General features: G+C 33.5%; 1 protein-coding gene across 7 annotated transcripts in view; it reads left to right on the forward strand.

The window, feature by feature from the left end:
- LOC149807923 (uncharacterized) overlaps positions 1-22,124 on the forward strand; it is a 61,093-nt gene that overhangs the window by 24,965 nt on the left and 14,004 nt on the right. For 6 of the 7 annotated variants that reach the window (XM_089972032.1, XM_089972038.1, XM_089972024.1 and 3 more), the window contains 4 exons: positions 5,825-5,890; positions 6,665-6,760; positions 11,744-11,854; positions 16,532-16,636. In XM_089972032.1, coding sequence (XP_089828158.1) covers positions 5,825-5,890; positions 6,665-6,760; positions 11,744-11,854; positions 16,532-16,636 — 378 coding nt within the window. The remainder of the gene's footprint in view (positions 1-5,824; positions 5,891-6,664; positions 6,761-11,743; positions 11,855-16,531; positions 16,637-22,124) is intronic. The other variant, XM_089972054.1, reaches the window with a different exon arrangement.

The raw sequence follows: 22,124 nt of genomic DNA on the forward strand, positions 1-22,124 counted from the left end.
TATGCCTAGATCATTAAAAATCCAGGACCTACCTCACCAAAGATGTTGACCCAAAAGGTAGCACCAATAATCCAAAGTCTCCCCTCAAAATCAGCTTTTCCAAAATTGCTGTCCACCAAGTCACACGACAGAGTCAGGCCCATAAAAATAATCTAAACATAATAAAACAAAGTCAGGTACTAAACCCCAATCACCCCATACATGCATTAACACCCAAAAATATAAAAATTCTAAAATTCTTAGCAGTCGAGCACTATATCCATTTAAAATAAGAGCGAGAACGCCAGTCAGAAATATCCCCAGAAAGACAGAACTACCAATACAAATGAACAAACCAGGCATATGAAACGGGAAATAACCACATCAAAAACAAACACAGACAAGCAAACAAGAAACAGTGCAGGCAAATGTGATAAACAAATGCAACGCGGTGTACAGCTCTCCAGCACATTCGATATAAATTGCTTAAAAAAGACAAGGTTACGTTCTCTTAAAAATGCAAAGAATGGGACCTTTCTCAAACAGATGTTAATTTCAACCAAAATGTGATTAATTTGTTGTTTCTCATTCAGAGAAATTTCAAGACGAGGTCCACAAATGCTAAAACTGCAGAGGCCCTCATCAACCCATGTCAGATGAATGCCTATATAATATCAAGGAAAACAATACTCTCATATATGGAACAACACATTTTTCTATATTTGTAAGGTAGCAATAAGGAAATTAGAAACACAATTATCCAAGCAAGGACACACACACACACACACACACACACACACACACACACACACATATACATATATATATATATATATATATATATATATATATATATATATATATATATATATATATATATATATATTGCTTGGAGGACGGAAAAGATCGGATATATTTATAACCAATGTAAGATAGTAAGATAAACAGTAGCAAGTACACTGGCCTTGGCTGAACAATGTAGGACACACTCTTTTTGCTAGAGTTTATAACCAAATTCAACACACCCTTCGCAGAGGCCATTCAAATCATGGCAATCAGAAGTGACCTTTTTACTAGCAGAATTAACATTTGTACAAAGAAATTTGTTAAAACAGCAAATTAACGTTAATTTCTCCTTGTCCTATAACACGGCAAAACTGTCCTACTTCTATTTATTCTCACAGTCCATAATATTACTACTGTTACCGCTACTGCTAATATTACTATTGGTACTAATAACAATAATAATGATATTACCATTTTATGATTTGTATTCTGTTTGTGTTTAAAAAAGTAGGTGGATTGGAACTAAAGGGAGGTAACAAAGGGGCATTATAGAGGGGGCTATATGTTATTTTTCTTAATTTTAAAATGGATAATAAAGTGGTATGGCCTATAGTATTTCTGTTGGGATTTAAATTCTATCTCTCACGCCATAGTTTACATCCTACTTTTTGGTAACAGGATGATAGTTTTGCTTAAAAAAATTGGTAGGGGCCAATTAAAAGGGCCTGACATTTGTTTTATTCCTTTATTTATAAGAAGGATTATAGATTGGTAGGAATCCTAAGATGGCTTAGAGGATATATTTTAAATTTATATTTATACATTTGGTCAAGAGATATAATTTTTGTTGAAAATGGGAGAGTAGGGAATGAGTGCGATATTACAGATTATTACTTCATAATAAGTATTATAGTGTGGTACGGAAGACACTGAAGTGAGTTTTGCTGATAAGATTGTAGATTACTCTGCTTCTTTTAAAACCTACCTCGTGTGAATGTGGCGGTAGTTTTGTTTAAAACAGTTGAGATGGAGCGGATAGGAATAGTATATATGAACGTCGAATCATCTGATACTTCTATAGTAGATGACTACGTGCTGATTTTAGTTAACTGGGTGCTGGTAGTTTAGAAATGGATGATGATTGTAAATAACTGGGTACTGCCAGTAGATATTTAGCTGATAGTAGATAATTAGCTGGTTGATATAAGATCACTGGGTGTTGATAGTAGATAATTGGTGGATGGCTGATTCGTTTATCGCATACGTTGCAAATATTCTTGAGTGTCTTCAATATATACTCTTCTTTATATTTCAGACTGTTCTTCCCATGTTAAAAATGACGATAAAATAGAAAAGCGTGTATTTGTGAACATTATAGCTATATATTTTCTTGAGTACTTATAGCACAGTGATACTGTACCAACTGAATGGAAATTTATTCTTATTTTCACAATGTTGTCAACGTTGTAAATATGTTCATGTTTAATATTTGGTATTTGTTTATGATAAAGAAGAGACAACCATTAGTTCTTCCACTTAATTGGCTTATTAATAATGCTGATTTGGTACAAATGCTGTTGACCGGCTTATTAAAAATGCTGATTTTGTACAAATGTTGTTAACTGGCTTATTAAAATTGCTGAATTTGTACAAATGCTCTTGACTGGCTTATTAAAATGCTGATTTTGTACAAATGTTGTTAACTGACTTATTGAAATGCTGATTTTGTACAAATGCTCTTGACTGGCTTCTTAAAATGCTGATTTTGTACAAATGTTGTTAACTGGCTTATTGAAATGCTGATTTTGTACAAATACTCTTGAATGGCTTATTAAAATGCTGATTTTGTGCAACTGCTGTTGATTGGCTTATTAATAATGCTGATTTTGTACAAATGATGTTGACTGGCTTATTGAAATGCTGATTTTGTACAAATGCTGTTGACTGGCTTATTGAAATGCTGATTTTGTACAAATGTTGTTGACTTTTTCAAAAATTAATTAACTCTCAATCTACGCTTCACAAACGGACAAACTCAGAATGACAAACACACATTTGTTGAAAATTTGTACTCCCCTTTTATATAAAACATTCCCTCCCTCTTTCACACTTGCACACACAAACACTTTAGCTTGCTTGTTTTCGAAAACGGTGCGTCAAAGTTAACTTAAGCATACTATATTTTGCCAAAACACTCGGAGCCAAGATTATTGTTTCCCAACTATCCCCAATATATTGACTTTGGTTGTCAAGCAAAGTCGGTTAATGTATTTATCAATCTACCGTAGCTATTGAAGACGTCAAGATGTAAATTTGTATAAAAAGGACTGGATGAAACTTTGACCTCACAGTATGCCAGTTGAAATGTAACATATCTGAGATCTTGAACACGCCAAATCAGTCTGCCTGACATGGGCTTTAGAAACTAAACAGAGAGAATTAGCTTAACTCGATGAGCTGCTGTGTTTTCTTTTTTTTTTCTTTTTTTTAAAATACGGTTATCTGACGCTAATCTTCCATTTGGAGAACATTGGTCCGTATTTAACAGGGACCTCACCTCCCAATGGCTCTAAAGTGACACACGCTACTATTGAGAGAAATGCATAATGTATCTTATATATGTTTTGCTGAGGTTAGCTGCACCATTTTATATGTAGTGTGGGTATTTTAATATTTTTATAGGACATGTTACCCTATCACTTTATGTGATTCTGACTGGTCCAAAGTTTGCCCATGAATGTCTTGTGCGGTATTATTTTTACCGATTGGCTGCGATTGTGGGAACGTTTCTTTATCCCTCCTTCTGGAACGTTTTGTATTTATTATTACTATCAACAGTATGGCGGCCAAAGGGTATTGAAATGAAAATGGCCATGTCTGAATACTACAATTTATCCCACAGTGTTCGTTACGCCATGTATGTCATATCATGCTCTGAAATATGGCGTAAAACTTGAAAACAAGAACAACATCAACAACAAATGAAAGATAGGGTATTGGTCAACTGATAGCGGGAAAGGGGGTGGGGTGGGCGGTATATCTGTAACATGGAGTCCATCCTATATACAAGCGTGGTTTAAATGTTAACTTATATGAGTAAATAAACTCATCTCTATTCACAGAAGAATGTTAACACAAACTGGGTTTCCAGCTGACACAAATTTGACACAACCACAGTATTTTTCACGGTAAAATAGACTAAACGAGCTAATGTTTCTTATTATGTGATATAATTAAATTGTTTAATGTCTACTGTTCCAAATTAAAATTAATGCAAATATCCGGTAACAGATATATTACAGTAAATCTTGCATTCGGTAATCTTCACATCAATACCCAGCAACAGGAAATGGTTAGATGAAACAAACGCACATTGGGTGTGGACATTGATCCTTTAGCCTAATCTGACACAAACTATGTGACATCACACGGAACTTTCACTAGACATTCTGTGACGAGAAAGTATGTTATCTGTGTCAAATGTTCTTTTTATTCGGAAGGACAGTAGATCTTTGATTTATAATTTTTCGTTGCTGATATCAGAAAATATTTGTATTGAATTTGTATTTAATATTTGTATTTGTATTGAATATTTGTATTTGTATTGTATTTAATATTTGTATTTGTATTGAATATTTGTATTGTATTTAATATTTGTTTTTGTATTGAATATTTGTATTTGTATTGAATATTTGTATTGAATACAAATATTTTCAAGCGTCAGCAACAAGCTGAAATCAACTAGCTGAAACATAATAAAGTTAAAAGGTTGAATTCCTGTAGAAACAGCCATGCAAAGTTCCTCAAACATAACCGTTTTTCTGTTTTAACTGTTTGTCTTGTCTATGTCTGGTATTTGCCTTTGAAAAGGACTCATTTAAGAGTCGAAAGCACCTAGGCTAGCTAGATACTAGTTTCGCACTGTTCGTTGTTAGTTAATTGCATTTATCTTAATCTATCCCAGACACACGTGATCCTTTGCTGGATCCAGTGCACTAGAAAGGATTGTTATTCGCCATATAATTTGTATTCTTTATATATATATATATATATATATATATATATATATATATATATATATATATATATATATATATATTATTTCCTGGTACATGATTTTGTTTTGTTTGTATAAGTTTTATTTATGGATGCAAATTATTGTGAGTATCTATAGCCGGATGTGGATGTACGCGAATAGACGTATTTTATGTTTTAAGCAGATATTATTTGAGAGGAGAAACATTTGTTTGGATTGTTCAGTGGAAATAGAAAGTGTTTATTGAACTATAATATTATTTCGGAGCTATCTGATTTATTCAAAGGAGTTATGGACAACATTTGATAACGCCACCATTTTGGCAGAACGGTACAATTCCGCTTCTGAAATTTATGCGGAACTTCCCATTCTTTTGGACTTTTATATAATTCTGTCAGGATTATTTTCTATTAACTTTATTATACTCTAAGTTTTTCTTACATTTTCATTTATATCTTTGATAATTAAATTATTTGTTAAGTTGTACGAAACTTTTTGATTTTCTAATTTATGTTACTTACTACATGACTACAGAGTCGTAACACATGAATTTTCTGTACAGATCTTTCGTGCTTCCACCGCCCAGGAACATTAGGTCAAGGTCAACGCATAGATTTTCAGCTCAGATCATTCGTGTTTTAATAACCCGGGAATATTACATTAAGTTCAAAGCAGGGATTTTTTTGAGTGGTTGGGAATAGGACATGGGTCCATTTTTTATATAAAGAAAACAATAAATAATTACAAATACAATTTTCAGCAATAAATTGGCAATTTTATATGATCGTGAAATGTTTTTATTTGCACCGGAACAGGGGTTTGTTTTTGGCCCGTAGGACCCCTAAATATACCATGCATTACTTATATTGTATATCGACAAAAAAGATAATATATAGGTAAAATCGAAATCCAAGGGACAAATGTTCTAATTTAAATTCAAATTGGAAACTTTCTAGAATTAAATTTTACACAAATGCTCAACGTTAAATGACAATTTGTTGATTTATTTTCTTTTCGTGACAGAATTCATAAAAGCGTTTTCGAACCCCACTTATGCAAATAAAGCGGACCATATAATCACGAGTCGAGGTAATGCGTTATGCCATCTATCTATTCATCCATCGATCAATCAAACCATCTATCTATCTTCCTACCTACCGATCTATCTCTATGTATGTCTGTCTGTCTACCTACCTACCAGGTCAACTAGATAGATACTGTTCATGTGAGCTATTCATCTGAAAGAGAGACATTTCTCATAAATCAACACACACACACACACACACACACACACACACACACACACATATATTAACGCACACAGAGAGTGTGAGAGAAAGAGTGAGGTCAGCTCTCTCTCCCCTCTCTCTCAGCAAGTTCTAAGCAAGACTTGGGGGCTCCTTACTCTGAGAGAATAATTTTTTCAGGTTAGTATTATTACAAATATTAATGCAGGAAGTTTTGTTCCATAATTTTTCTTTTCGTGTGTTATTTATTTTGTGATCGCACTCAGATGGCGTTTTATTTGAGTTTTCCAATTATTGCTTTCTTAACAAGAAAATCAAGCTTCAATCGGTTTGTACAAATTGGATTAAAATTTTGTTTTGCTTTTGTTTTTGCCTTTACCAATATAAAATCAGATTTATTATATCAGTCGTTCTGTTAGCTTCATTTTTTCATCCATATTCTTGTATGTCAAGCAGCAACAATAGCAATAATTACTACTACTAATACGACTACCTGAACTACCACTACCACCACCAAGAATAACAAGAACAAAACAACTATTACTGTATTTAGCAATAATGAATGTGCCAGAAGAACAAGCGAAGTTAAATTATCAGTTTTCTTTATGTGCTGCAGGTGATTCGAATCCATCCTTGACCTCATCTTCCGAGCTTAGAGACAGCAAAGACCACCAGAATAGAACAGTAGAACATTCAAGCAGCGGATACGGTGGTATGTTCTAAACTGACACTGTTGCCATGCGGAATCAGGTTCTAAATTGACGCCATTGCAATGCGGTGTTAGGATCTTATCTGATACTGTTGCCATACGGTGGTATATTTTAAACTGACACTGTTTGCAAACGGTGGTAAGTTCTAAACTGACACTATTGCTATGAATAATTAGGTTCTAAATTGACTCCAGTGTCATACGGTGGTAAGATCTAAACTGACACTGTTTCCATACGGTGATAGTTTTGTGTCTAACTCTATTGCCAAACGTTGGTAGGTGCTTTACTGACACTATTGCCATGCGGAATCAGGTTCTAAATTGACTCTAATGCCATACGCTGGTAGGTTCTAAATTGACTCTAATGCCATACGCTGGTAGGTTCTAAATTGACTCTAATGCCATACGCTGGTAGGTTCTTAACTCCATTGCAAGACGGTGGTAGGTCCTAAAGTAACTCCATTGTCATAAATTTAGGTTCTAAATTTAATGTGTGTGTGTGGTGGTTGGGCACTCTGGCCTCACATGGGAATTGTTAAGTTGTGGAGTGTTAAAAAATTTCTGGCCTCATATGGGAAATGTAATGTTAAAATTTGTTGATATACAATCCAACTCACACGAGAACCTAGTTTGTATTATGTTTAGAATGTTACGGTCCATGCGCTTAAAATTACATAAAAAGGAAAGATTGACAACCAGCACAATGTCTGAAATTCAAAATATAAATTTATTTCCCTAAAATACAAAGAGAAAGACATAAAAATAGCTAAGAGTATGGTATCAGTTCCCAGTCCCTAAAATAGATCTATTCCAATTGATCCGTTTTATCTGAATAGGCTTCTAAGGTACTGCCATTAAGTATTCTAAATTCTAAGGCGACTATGTGCCACTGTTTTAAATCCAAATGGCTTTAAGTGATCTCAGTGTAAAATTCAATATAATTCAAATAGTCTTGAAGTGAAATCACGGTAAATTCCAAAATAGTTTCTTCTTTGAACATTATAGTAAATATCGAACTGTCCTTTGAATAAACTTGCAATACGCAGTTCATCTATTACTATCTGAATATCTTCGAATAAATGTTCTTGACAGCAGTGCAATAAATAACTAATAATTAAATAAGTAGATCAACATCCTCAATGTGTCTCTTACAAGACTGATATGAACTCTAAGAATGAGCTCCTCTTCGCTTATGATGAACATTATATTACGCAAACATCAAAATACGTTTAACTAGAAGATCAATCCAAAGTTTTGTGGATATCTAGTTATTTCGAAATGTCTCTTTTTCAGTCAGCAAGCTGTTCCAGGTTTAACCGATCACAAACTAGGACAGTCTGACCATTATACACTACAAATGTCATTCTTGGATCACGTGATTTTGTTTATTTCAACTTGGTACATGGACCTTGCAATTTATGAATGAAATCGATGTACGCATTGATATATGACTCATTAAAAGTACGACCCATTCATAGGATCTAAGAATTAAAAATATCATTAAATGATTCTTACAAGCTATTATTATAAAACAAATGTACATTATGGTATAGGTATACACAATACAACTCACACCTCTACCATCGCGCAACCTCTTTCGGTTTACAATCCAACGCTTCCCTTACTATTCAGCAGCCGATTTTAATTACAATCCAAAACACACCCTACTATCTAGCATAGGCTTTCTATATACAATCCAACATACTCTATGCTATCCAGCATCCACATTGTAATTGCAATCCAGCAGACACCCTACTATCCCTAAAAATAGAATAATGATCCTACACTTATATGCATACAAACACACCATTACATAAAGATAAGGATTGGAGTGTTTGCCCGCATCTATTATCTAACACCTCACACTATATCATCGACACGCTATGTACAGTGACCAATACCCCAACGTCGCACACTATACCGTCAAGACCCTCTGCGCAGAGTCCAGTACTCAGCCATCTACTATGTAACACTCAACACTCTACCATCAACATGCCATATGCAATGACCAATAACCTACATATATTATTCAACACAACGTGAACAGTGACCAAATCTACATACTTACTATCCAACACCCCATATTCTACCATCAAGATGCCGAGTGTAGTGACCGCTGCCTAGTGGCTATATGCATATATCTAAGGTTTATATAAAAAGAAAGACTTACACAAATTTGCGTATATTGTGCTGATGTTATAGGTATATATAATCAAGGAAGCTAGATGTGAATAAAAGTAGAGATTAGAAAAAATCCAAAATATTAGATTAAAATTAAAATGGTTGACTATAGTAGTACGAAAATCCAAAGCTCCATTAGTTGTGCTTTACACTTTAGAATTTCAAGGACAACTTTTGGAGTGAGTCTAAATTTTGATAGTTTTTCCAGATTTCTTTGTCTCCGTAAAAGGCTATGTAAGTTTTGTAATTCGGATCCCGCATTTAGTCTAAGCCAAAACATTTGTACAGTATATATATATATATATATATATATATATATATATATATATATATATATATATATATATATATATATATATATATATATATATATATATATATATGGTTTTGTTCACTACATATGGTATGTTGATAGTACAGTTGCTGAGTACTGATAACTAGGTATTGGTTACTGCACAAGACGTGTTGATGGTATAGTGTGCGTTATTAGTCATTACACACGGCATGTTGGACAGTACTTATTGGGTACTGGTCACTACACAGGCATATGTATGATATAGTGTGGGGTATTGGATATTAAATGACTGTAAACACTCATACCCTTGCGTTATTTTGAAAGCATCTTTGTATGTATGCAAATATGGCGTGTGCATAAACTCTCCTACCTTTTCCTTTGGATAGTAGGGGTTTGTGATGGATTGTAACTAAAACAGTGTGGCTGTATAGTAGAGTGTCTGTCTTGAATTGTATACCAAAAAGGCGGATGCTGGTTAGTATGGAGGTTTTCTTTGGCTTGTAACTAAAAAGCGGCTGCTGCATTGTATGAGTAAGTGGAGGATTGTAATCAAAAAGACTTACTGGATGTATGGGGGTGGGGTGGGGTTGGGTTCCACGGTAGTAAAATTCTAGGTGCTGGATAGTCGGAGGTGTGTTGGATTGTTTATCAAAAATGTTAACCTTTTTTTTTTATGAGGCCAGATAGATTTTACATGGAAATGCCCTATAACACTCCACAACCTAACATGAGCATCCCCATGAGGTAAGAGTAATCCCACCCTAAGCAAACATGTCATATTCCAGTTAAAGACCAAAGCGCCCACCAAATATGAACCTACTGCTTAAAGTTAATTCCCTATATGAAGCCAGATTGCCTTCCACATGTAAACCTACTGCTTATTGTTGATTCCCTATATGAAGCCAGAGTGCCTTCTACATGTACATCTACTGCTTAATATTAATTGCTTTATTAAGCCAGAGTGCCTTCCACATATAAGTCCGTTGCTTAATGTTAATTCCCTATATGAAGCCAGATTGCCTTCCACATATAAACCCACTGCTTAATGTTAAATCCCTATATGAAGCCAGAGTGCCTTCCACATATAAACCTACTGCTTAATGTTTATTACTTATATTAAGCCAGTGTGCCTTCCACATGTACACCTACTGCTTAATGTTAATTACTTATATTAAGCCAGAGTGTCTTCCACATATAAACCCACTGCTTAATGTTAATTCCCGATATGAAGCCAGAGTGCCTTCCACATGTACACCTAAGAACGCCTAATACATTCTCATTGAAGGCCAGAGTAACTCCACATGCTGAACCTATGGAGTATTCATAATTCGCACGTCTAATACGTGACGGTGTTAATAAATATAATATTATAACCCAAAATGTTAATTTCCCACTGAAGATAACATGTAATATTAATGAAAACTTAAGGCGCTTATATAGTTATCATTTGAGTCTACTTTGCCATATATAACTGCTCACCATTGAGCTAAACACACTAGAGGTAGACAATTATAATGGTGTTGTCATCAATATGACCTGATTAGATGGTTAGTTAAATTACAGCAATTTATTTTGAAATTCTGTTGTTATCAATATGACCTGATTAGATGGTTAGGTAATTACAGCAATTTTTATTTTGAAATGGTGTTGTTATCAATATGACCTGATTAGATGGTTAGGTAATTACAGCAAGTTATTTTATGCACATGTTACAACTTTTTGGACTTAAACTTTTGGTAAATCTTCTTACCAAGATTAAGTGAAAACCATTTGAGATAGACAAATAACGCACAGTGACATTTCGTATGTCGATATCATCAGCTTTTCGAGCTGCTGTAGACATTTTGCATTCCCTTTTGTTGTGTTTCTAAATACATTTTTTTAAACTTATGAACTTGTTAGCATGATCTAGCAAATTCCTCTAGGAGCAGCAAATGTAACTTAATAAGCATTTCTGTATCGATATGTAAATCGCCTGAATAGATGTTCAAGCCATTTAAGCCCTTTTCTCAAATGTTCTCTGCATTTGTACTTTTCAACATTAATTTCTCTGTTATGCAGTAGTATCATACATGTTTTACTTACACATATCTAGATTCATCCAAAATACATGTTATGCACATGTAACTAATTGCTCGTTCCTATCATTGATGAATGATGTTTAGTTATTTGTTCCATAGTGGCTAAATACAGATTACTGGAGAGGTAGACAGAGAATTTTAGATCTAGAAAAGTTTAGTTTTTAAGCAAATTAAAAACGTGCATTATTTCTTGTACAAAAATAATAGCAAGGTATGCAAACGGGATAACAGTATTATCATCATCGTCGTCCTCTTCCTCCTTCTGTTCATCATCATCAACGACAACAACAGTAGCAACAGAATGCTATACATTTTTATAGTTAAGAATGTTATAATTATGAATGGTATTATTGACAGGGATCAAAACAGAATCAAAACTTCGAATGTATGCGGAAAGCTTCCTTCTGATTCGTTTCTTTCATTGTTAAGGTTCAGAAGAATCGGGACGGTCCTCCTTCAAATCGACAACGGATGGTTCAAGTATGAACAACTGTTTAAAAGTGGATGACATAAATGAACGACTTAGTAGCATACAGTCCTGTAAGTAGCTTCCCTCAATTACGCATCTACTATCGCAAAACAAGACGCATAAATAGTGCACGCTGTTTAGAATTGTCTGCACTAAATAGTTTCTATTTAAAAAGAATTCGTATACCACAAATATCATCAGAACTCGACTTTCATCATGGTGCATAGAGAAACATTTCGAGTACGAGTTTCATCATTATGCACAGAATAACATTTTGAGTCTGATTTTCATCATTATTCACAAATAAATATTTCGAATATGACTTTCCTAATTAAAGACAAAGAAACATTTCCATTATGATTTTAATAGTTATACACAGAGAAGCATGTCGAACATGAGTTTCATCTTTATACATAGATAAGCGTTTCGAGTATGTTTCTTCATTCTACACAAATACATATTTCGAATATGATGTTCGTCATCAGTCGCAGATTATCCTATCGAGAATGGGTTTCATCATTATACACAGATATACATTTCGAATATGATATTCATAATTGTTCAAAGAGAAGTATTGCGAGCATCGGTTTCATCATTATAAAAAGAGAAACATTTCGAAATCTCTAAGTCCTTTTGATCCCTAGTCCTTTCTTGCCAAGAGTCCTCGATTGACTTTGTTACGTATCAACAGGATCGATGTCGAACGAAGTGGACATATTATCTTTGGCTGCCGAATATGCGGGTCCGAAAGCTATCTACTAGTTTGTAGTTAGAGGTATTGAAGCTGTTCACATGAGAATCAGGCCTCTGTGCTCACCTGTCACGAACATCTGACACCATTTATTTTACCTGTAACGAACATTTGACGTCATGTATTGGTCGGTTGGACACCATTTGACACCATGTGTTGGCCTGTTGGATACTATTTGACACCATGTATTGGCCTGTCATTCGACATTATATCTCGATTGAGAATTCCCTGACGAATATTTCATAAACGTTTTATTACGCTTCTGTTTGGCATAAAACCGATTGGAGGAATTATCCGGAAATCTTAAAGATCACGAGACCTCCTATGCAACTTAAATTTCAGTACTTTTTGATGATGAAGATACTCAGCTGCCTCAGTGGTGATAGTGGCTGCGATGTGACGCGGGTTTTTATTCACCATTGACTTTAAGTGCAATATCTCTTCGTGTGGGGAGAGTAAACATTTTTATATCTATTTATTTTATATTGCTCGAAGTTTTCTTCCAGTTAGACACTGTACAACTGTAAGACTCAATAACACGAGTATATCGGTTTTCTTGCACCTCTTGGTATGTGTATATTACGCTCAAGCGTGTAATCTTTCACTTGTTGCACTCTCAACCGGCTGTGGTTGATCTCGGGTATCTGGTTGTGGTTCATTTGTGTTTTCTAATAACGCAAGTATGCCAGTTTTTTGCATACGGCCGTCGAGCTATTTTCCTCAGTTGATTAGGCTTACGGTTTTACAAGGGAACATCATTGTTTAATTGTAGATGCCATCAATAAATTGTCTAAGCATTCTTTACTTTATCAGGTGAAGAAACTGGAATCGCTTTTATCCTGACTATTATTCCATTATTTCATTATCTTTTGTATCTTTCTGATCTATCTTGTATGGTGTTTTTACAATCGTATCGTCTGGTGTTTCTACATCGTCGTGTTCTCTGCAGTCATTGGTTCTCGCGAATAGATCTTTACGGTCGGTAAAGTTGATTACGCGAATGTACTCCAATAACACATTTAATGCATGGTTGAGAGTTCACGTTTTCCAAAGCATACACTTTAGCATTGATTGCGTCTTATGCTATTGAACTTCATATATATTCACTACAAACTTTGTCTAATTGTTCTGATTATCCTGCTGACAACGTGTTAACTCCTGTTCAAACTGTGGTACATAAATAATGAGGTTTTAATCCAAACAAGAGACTACAATTGCACGAAGTCCATCAAGTGATGTAGAACATTTCTGTGTTACAGTAATCCGAAATCATAAATCAGGCTATTGTAAATAGACTGCAAGAAACCAGTATGATGCATTTAAAGGAAACAGCGATTTGTTTCTTTCTTAAGTTTTAGAGATGCTCCAATGCTCTGATAGGACAATCCAAGAATACTGTATAGTCATACATTCTTTCAAATACTATATGGATCAATATGCAAATATTTCGCCATTTATGTTATATATATGCCATGATATTGTTTAATATACTCACAAGCAATCTCTACGAACGACACATTAGCCATAATAATCTCACACAAGATATTGTAATAAATTTAGCAAACAATTCACACAAAAAAATTATTCTCACATGACGAATGTCTTTTTGAAATATATTATGTTAGCTATATATTCTTGCGCAGTCAAAACAGTCTCTGTGTAATATTTGCTGTGATGTATAACATGATTAATAATCCCACTGGACGGCAGATACAACAGGGCACTGACCTCGTATAACAATATCACTTGAAGTTCCCCACAGGGAGAGGCTCTCAATAGGTTAATGTATACTTTATTAAATCATACACTTGCGTGTGATTTAATGGTACAATTATGCGGTAAAAAAGGCTTCGACTTATATCATTACCCGGAATCTAAAACACTCCTAATGATACTACTCCTTTTCATTCGTTTTTAAGTGTGAGCATTGTTCAGCCATGGAAGCGTGAATTTGTAATAGTCTTCATATCTTTCACAATCTACAAAAATGTTATAAAGTTTTTTTTAATGATTCTGTAAAATGTTGTTACAAGTTGCAATTTTTTAAATTTGTATGGACATATATTTTTGTCACATTAATGACCGCGATATTCTAAAAAATTAGTATTATCTTGAGTGTTGGCGTATATTTTTAGGAATATTGGTCCCACTCGAAGTCTGCACCAAGTCATTGTTACCTTTTTTTCTTTTTGTAGTCGCCGCTAAAGGTTGTTACAGGTTTTGGATTTTTATTACCACATTGAGTCTTAAATATTTTTAACAAAATTATTTTTATGTTAAGTTTTCAGTCTCCTCTAAAGTTTGTCTTATTTTGAAAACTGTAGTACTACTTTTAGTCTGACCTAAAGCTTTTATAAAATTTCATGATTTTGCAGTCTTAGCTAAAGTAAGTGACAGTGTTTAAATCGTAATTCTACTTTTGTTCCCAATCATTGTATTGTAATTTTTGGGATATTTTCTAGTCTCCGTTTAAGATCGTGACAGTTTCGGCATTTTAATGCCACCTATAGTCACGTCCATGTTTATCTTTTTATTTTTTATGAATTTGTTGGTTTTAGCTACCTTTAACATCAGTACAATATATGAAAAATTAACAAGACATCACAAACATCATATGTGGTTTAAATAGACGTTTATATATAGTCCTCAAATATATACATTTAGCCAATATGTAGCAAGTCACTACACACTGCATTCTGATAGCGTAATGCGGGATGTTGACTAGCAGTATGTGGTTTTGATCACTACACACATCGTGTTGGATGCGCACGGCATGTTGATGGTTTTGTGCTGGGTGCTGGATAGTAGATAACTGAGTATTGGTCACTGCACAGGGCGTGTTGATGGTATCGTGTGCGGTATTTCTCACTAAACACAGCATGTTGGATGGTACATACGCGATATTGGCCACTACACACGGTGTGTGGATGATATAGGGTAGGAGACTCAATGGTAGATGACGGCAAACACTTATACCCTACCCTGATTATGATAGTATGTTTCTATATATGAAAGTATAGCTTGTGTATACCCCCCCCCCTTTTTGTTGAAGATGCTAAATTCCCATTGAGACTAAACTGTCATACTGAGGTAAAACTACGAATCCTATCCACTAAATGTAAACGAACGAAATTTGGTACGCATTTTTTCATCCAAATGTAGTTGACCTAATTAGATGGTTAGCCATTAAGAAAATTATTCTATACACGAGTTAAAACTTTTTGGAAATTCTTCTTACCAAGAATAAGTAAAAAGCACCTAAGATAAAGATATGAATGCACACTTGTATTTCGTATGCTGATAACATCGTCAGATTTTTCTTATACTATAGACATTTCGCATTTCCTTTTCATTTATATTTTTAAATACATTTTTTAACTTCATGGACTTGTTAGCCCAATCTAACTAAGTCTACAGACTGCATACAAGTGGAATTTAGCGTGATTCTTTGTATGCTTATGTAAATGAGCTGATTATATTTATAAGCCATTATAGCTCTTTTTCACATTTTTCTACTTTTGTTAATTTTCTAGGATATGGATATTTCTGCTATTCAGTAAGACCATACATGTTTTTTTTTAACACATTTATAGTTTCATATAAACTACTACTGTTTGTTCGTTCGTGTTACTCGTTGATGAAGTTTAGCTGTTTGTTCCATAATGGCTTGAATACAGCTTACTGGAGGGACAGACAAAGAAATCTAGATCTGGAAAAGTTTAATTTTTCAGGAGATCGAAAACATAAGTGTGTTCATAAAATTATGTCTTGCACAAAAATAATAAAAACTTATGCAGACAGAATAAAGTATCATCATCTTCATCTTCTTCCTCATTATCATCATGAACAACAATAACAGTGGCAGCAAAATTCCATGCATTTTTGTGGCTAAGAATGCAAAAATTGATAATGATGCTTTTGATAGAGATCCAATCATAATCAATATATCTCACTCATGCGGAAAGCTTCTTTATCATACGCATTTTGTATTGTTAAGGTTCAGAAGTATCAGGGCGGTCTTCCTTCAAATCGACAACGGATGGTACAAATAACTGTGTAAGAGTGGATGAGATAAATGAACGTCTTAGTAACATGCAATCCTGTAAGTACTTTGCGACAATTACGCATTTACTATCGTAAAACAAGATTCAGAAATACAGGGCACACATTTGAACCGAATTGTCTTTATGACTCATCTCAACTATCTTCACATTGTTACTTTCTTCATGATTATACACTGAAAAAATTCGAGTATGATTTTGGTCATTATACATAGAGAAACATTTCGAGTATGATTTTCATCATTATACATAGAGAAACATTTCGAGTATGATTTTCGTCATTATACATAGAGAAACATTTCGAGTATGAATTTCGTCATTCTACATAGAGAAACATTTCGAGTATTATTTTCATCATTATACATCGAGGGACATTTCGAGTATGATTTTCGTCATTATACATAGAGAAACATTTCGAGTACGATTTTCATCAATATACATAGAGAAACATTTCGAGTATGATTTTCATCATTATACATCGAGGGACATTTCGAGTATGATTTTCGTCATTCTACATAGAGAAACATTTCGAGTATTATTTTCATCATTATACATAGAAAAACATTTCGAGTATGATTTTCATCATTATACATAGAGAAACATTTCGAGTATGATTTTCATCAATATGCATAGAGAAACATTTAGAGTATGATTTTCGTCATTATGCATAGAGGAATATTTCGAGTGATTTTCGTCATTATACATAGAGGAACATTTCGAGTATGTATTTCGTCATTATACATCGAGGGATATTTCGAGTATGATTTTCATCTTTATACATAGAGAAACATTTCGAATATGATTTTCATCAATATACATAGAGAAACATTTCGAGTATGATTTTCGTCATTATACAAAGAGAAAAGTTTTGAGTATGATTTTCGTCATTATACATAGAGAAACATTTCGAGTATGATTTTTATCATTATACATAGAGAAACATTTCGAGTATGATTTTCATCATTATACATCGAGAAACATTTCGAGTATGATTTTCATCATTATACATAGAGAAACATTTCGATTATGATTTTCGTCATTATACATAGAGAAGCATTTCGAGTATGATTTTCGTCATTATACATCGAGGGACATTTCGAGTATGATTTTCGTCATTATACAAAGAGAAAAATTTCGAGTATGATTTTCATCATTATACATAGAGAAAAGCTTTGAGTATGACTGTTCTCATTGTACATAGAGAAACATTCTGAGTATGAGTTAAGTCATTGTACATAGAGAACCATTTCGAATATAAATTCCATCATGATAGAAAGAAAACATTTCGAAAATAACTTCCATCATTGTAACAGATGAACATTTCGAGTCTCCATTTCATCAGTATACATATAGAAACCTTTCAAGTATACGTATCATCATTATACATTTCGAATATGAATTTCATCATTATAAGCGTAGAAACAGTTTAAGTTTGATTTTCATCATTATCCATAGATGAACATTTCGAGTATGACTTTCATCCTTGTCCATAGATAAACATTTCGAGTATGAGTTTCGTCATTATACATAGATAAACATTTCGAGTATGAGTTTCGTCATTTTACAAAGATAAACATTTCGAGGATGAGTTTCTTCGTTATCCGTAGAGAAACATTTTAAAATGAGTTTCATCATTGTACACAAAGAAACATTTCCATATGACAACCATCATTATACACAGAGAAATATTTTAAATATGAATTTCATTATTATCCACAGAGAAACATTACTAGTACGAGTTTCCTAATCATACATAGAGACAAAGTTTTGAGTATGACTGTTCTCATTGTACATAGAGAAACATTCCGAGTATGAGTTTCATCATCATACATAGAGAAACGTTTTGAGTATGACTTTCATCATTATACATAGAGAAACATTTCGAGTGTTAGTTTCATCATCATACACAGAGAAATGTTTTGAGTATGACTGTTCTCATTGTTCATAGAGAAACATTCCGAGTATGAGTTTCGTCATTATACACAGAGAAACATTCCGAGTATGAGTTTCATCATCATACACAGAGAAACGTTTTGAGTATGACTTTCATCATTATACATAGAGAAACATTTCGAGTGTTAGTTTCATCATCATACACAGAGAAATGTTTTGAGTATGACTGTTCTCATTGTACATAGAGAAACATTCCGAGTATGAGTTTCATCATCATACATAGAGAAAAGTTTTGAGTATGACTTTCATCATTATACATAGAGAAACATTTCGAGTGTTAGTTTCATCATCATACACAGAGAAATGTTTTGAGTATGATTGTTCTCATTGTTCATAGAGAAACATTCCGTTTATGAGTTTCATCATTATACACAGAGAAACATTCCGAGTATGAGTTTCATCATCATACACAGAGAAAAGTTTTGAGTATGACTGTTCTCATTGTACATAGAGAAACATTCCGAGTATGAGTTTCATCATCATACATAGAGAAAAGTTTTGAGTATGACTTTCATCATTATACATAGAGAAACATTCTGAGTATGAGTTTCATCATCATGCATAGAGAAAAGTTTTGAGTATGACTTTCATCGTTGTACATAGAAAAACATTTCGAGTGTTAGTTTCATCATCATACACAGAGAAATGTTTTGAGTATGACTGTTCTCATTGTTCATAGAGAAACATTCCGAGTATGAATTTCATCATTATACAAAGACTGTTCGAATTTGATTTGCACCTTTATACATAGAGAAGCGTTTTGAATCTACATTTCATCGCCATACAAAGAGAAACATTTTGAGTATGATCTATGCATTGAGAACCATTTCTAACTTGAGTTTCATCGTTACCATTATACACAGAGCAACGTGTCGGGTATGCGTTTCATCTTTATACGTAGAGTAACTTTTCGAGTCTGAGGTTCATCACTATAGATAGAGAACATTTCGAATATGAGGTTCATCAGTATAATAAATAAATAAATTTCAAGCATGACTGTCATCATTACACATAGAGAAACATTTCGAGGATGAGTTACTTCATTACATAGATTCACTTGTCAAGATGTTTTTTTTTTTTGTTTTTTTTTGACGCAATACGCTGGCCTGTCAATCGACATTATTTTCGGTTGTCAGTTGGAGTTTACAGTGATATTTCTGTTGGAAACCTCATCAGTCATACAGTTATATAAGAGTTATATAATTAAATCTAGACCAATTAATCGGTTCAAAACGATTCCCTTTTAGCCTAATTGCCAAATTTTATTTACATAGCTGGCTTTGTACTTATTAAAGATGTCTAAGAGATACAGTTTTGGAACAGTATAAGCAAGACTATATATCTTCTGTGAGGCCGTCAAACAAGCCAGAGTTTTCTTCCTTGAGTAAAGAATAATTATCATTTCAAACAAACCAGAGTAATCTTCCTTCAATAAGGAATAATTATCATTTCAAACAAACCAGAGTATTCTACCTTAAATAAAGAATAATTATCATTTCAAACAAACCAGAGTATTCTACCTTAAATAAAGAATAATTATCATTTCAAACAAACCAGAGTATTCTACCTTAAATAAAGAATAATTATCATTTCAAACAAACCAGAGTATTCTACCTTAAAAAGAGAATAAGTATCATTTCAAGAGTACTTAGATCACTAAGTAGATCTAGAACAATTTTGCATCAACTTGAAAATAGAAATCCGTCGTGATGAGGGAGTACCAAGGAGCAAACGTCTCTGTAATACGTGTAATATACGGTTATGTAATACGTGTAATAAACGGCTATGTAATACGTGTAATATACGGTTATGTAATACATGATATATACGGTTATGTTATACGTGATATATACGGTTATGTAATACGTAATATATACGGCTATGTAAATACGTGTAATATACGGTTATGTAATACATGTAATATACGGTTATGTAATACATGATATATACGGCTATGTAATACATGTTGTATACGGTTTTTTAATACGTAATATATACGGCTATGTAAATACGTATAATATACGGTTATGTAACACGTGATATATACGGTGGTGTAATACGTGTAATATACGGTTATGTAATACGTGATATATATGGCTATGTAATACGTGTAATATAAGAGATGTAGAAAATGAAAATCATTTCTTGATTGTTTGTCTGAATGGAACTCAGAGCAAAATAGTAACACAATATTATTTTTCATGGCCAAAAAGTTAGCAATTATGTCTGCAGATTCAAAAGAATGTTAATTACATTGTCTAAATTGTTATGGTTTGCGCAACATAAATATCTTTATAATTACTAATTATGTTAAAGAATTATAATTTTAGTCGGTATAGTTATGCAAATTTATTGGTAATGTTTTCTCTTTTTCACTACATAAAGTCAGTATTATACTTAATGCTAAATATAATTGTATTACACATCCTCTATAGTAAGACATGTTTGCATCCTCTGTAGTAAGATATGTTTGCATCCTCTGTAGTAAGACATGTTTGCATCCTCTATAGTAAAACATATTTGCATGCTCTGTAGTAAGATATGTTTGCATCCTCTGTAGTAAGATGTTTGCATCCTCTATAGTAAGACATGTTTGCATGCTCTGTAGTAAGATATGTTTGCATGCTCTGTAGTAAGATATGTTTGCATCCTCTGTAGTAAGATATGTTTGCATCCTCTGTAGTAAGATATGTTTGCATGCTCTGTAGTAAGATATGTTTGCATCCTCTGTAGTAAGATATGTTTGCATCCTCTGTAGTAAGATATGTTTGCATCTTCTGTAGTACGACATGTTTGCATCCTCTGTAGTACGATATGTTTGCATCCTCTGAAGTAAGACATGTTTGCATGCTCTGTAGTAAGATATGTTTGCATCCTCTGTAGTAAGACATGTTTGCATCCTCTGTAGTAAGATATGTTTGCATCTTCTGTAGTACGACATGTTTACATCCTCTGTAGTAAGATGTGTTTGTATCCTCCGTAGTATGAGATGTTTGCATCCTCTGTAGTAAGACATGTTCGTATCCTCTTTGGTAAGATATATTTGCATCCGCTGTAGTATGATATATTTGCATCCTCTCTAGTAAGACATGTTTGCATCCTCCCTAGTATGATATGTTTGCATCCTCTGTAGTAAGACATGTTCGTATCCTCTTTGGTAAGATATGTTTGCATCCTCTGTAGTAAGACGTGTTTGAATCCTCTGTAGTAAGATATATTTGCATCCTCTGTAGTAAGACGTGTTTGCATCCTCTGTAGTAAGACATATTTGCATCCTCTGTAGTAAGATATATTTGCATCCTCTGTAGTAAGACGTGTTTGCATCTTCTGTAGTAAGACATGTTTGCATCTTCTCTAGTAAGACATGTTTGCATCGTCTGTAGTCAGACATGTTTGCATCATCTGTACTACAACATGTTTGCATCCTAGCGTCGGTAGCAGTTTATGTTCTCTTCATTTCTATTCTACATGAGGTCAATAATATATTAATTGTATAGCACATCCTCTGTAGTAAGACATGTTTGCATCCTCTGTAATAAGAAATGTGTGCATATTTTTTAGTCATCGTTTGCAGTA

Source organism: Sinohyriopsis cumingii, chromosome 1 (assembly GCF_028554795.1).
Source record: "Sinohyriopsis cumingii isolate HCF-2022 chromosome 1, ASM2855479v2, whole genome shotgun sequence".
NCBI lineage: Eukaryota > Metazoa > Mollusca > Bivalvia > Unionida > Unionidae > Sinohyriopsis > Sinohyriopsis cumingii.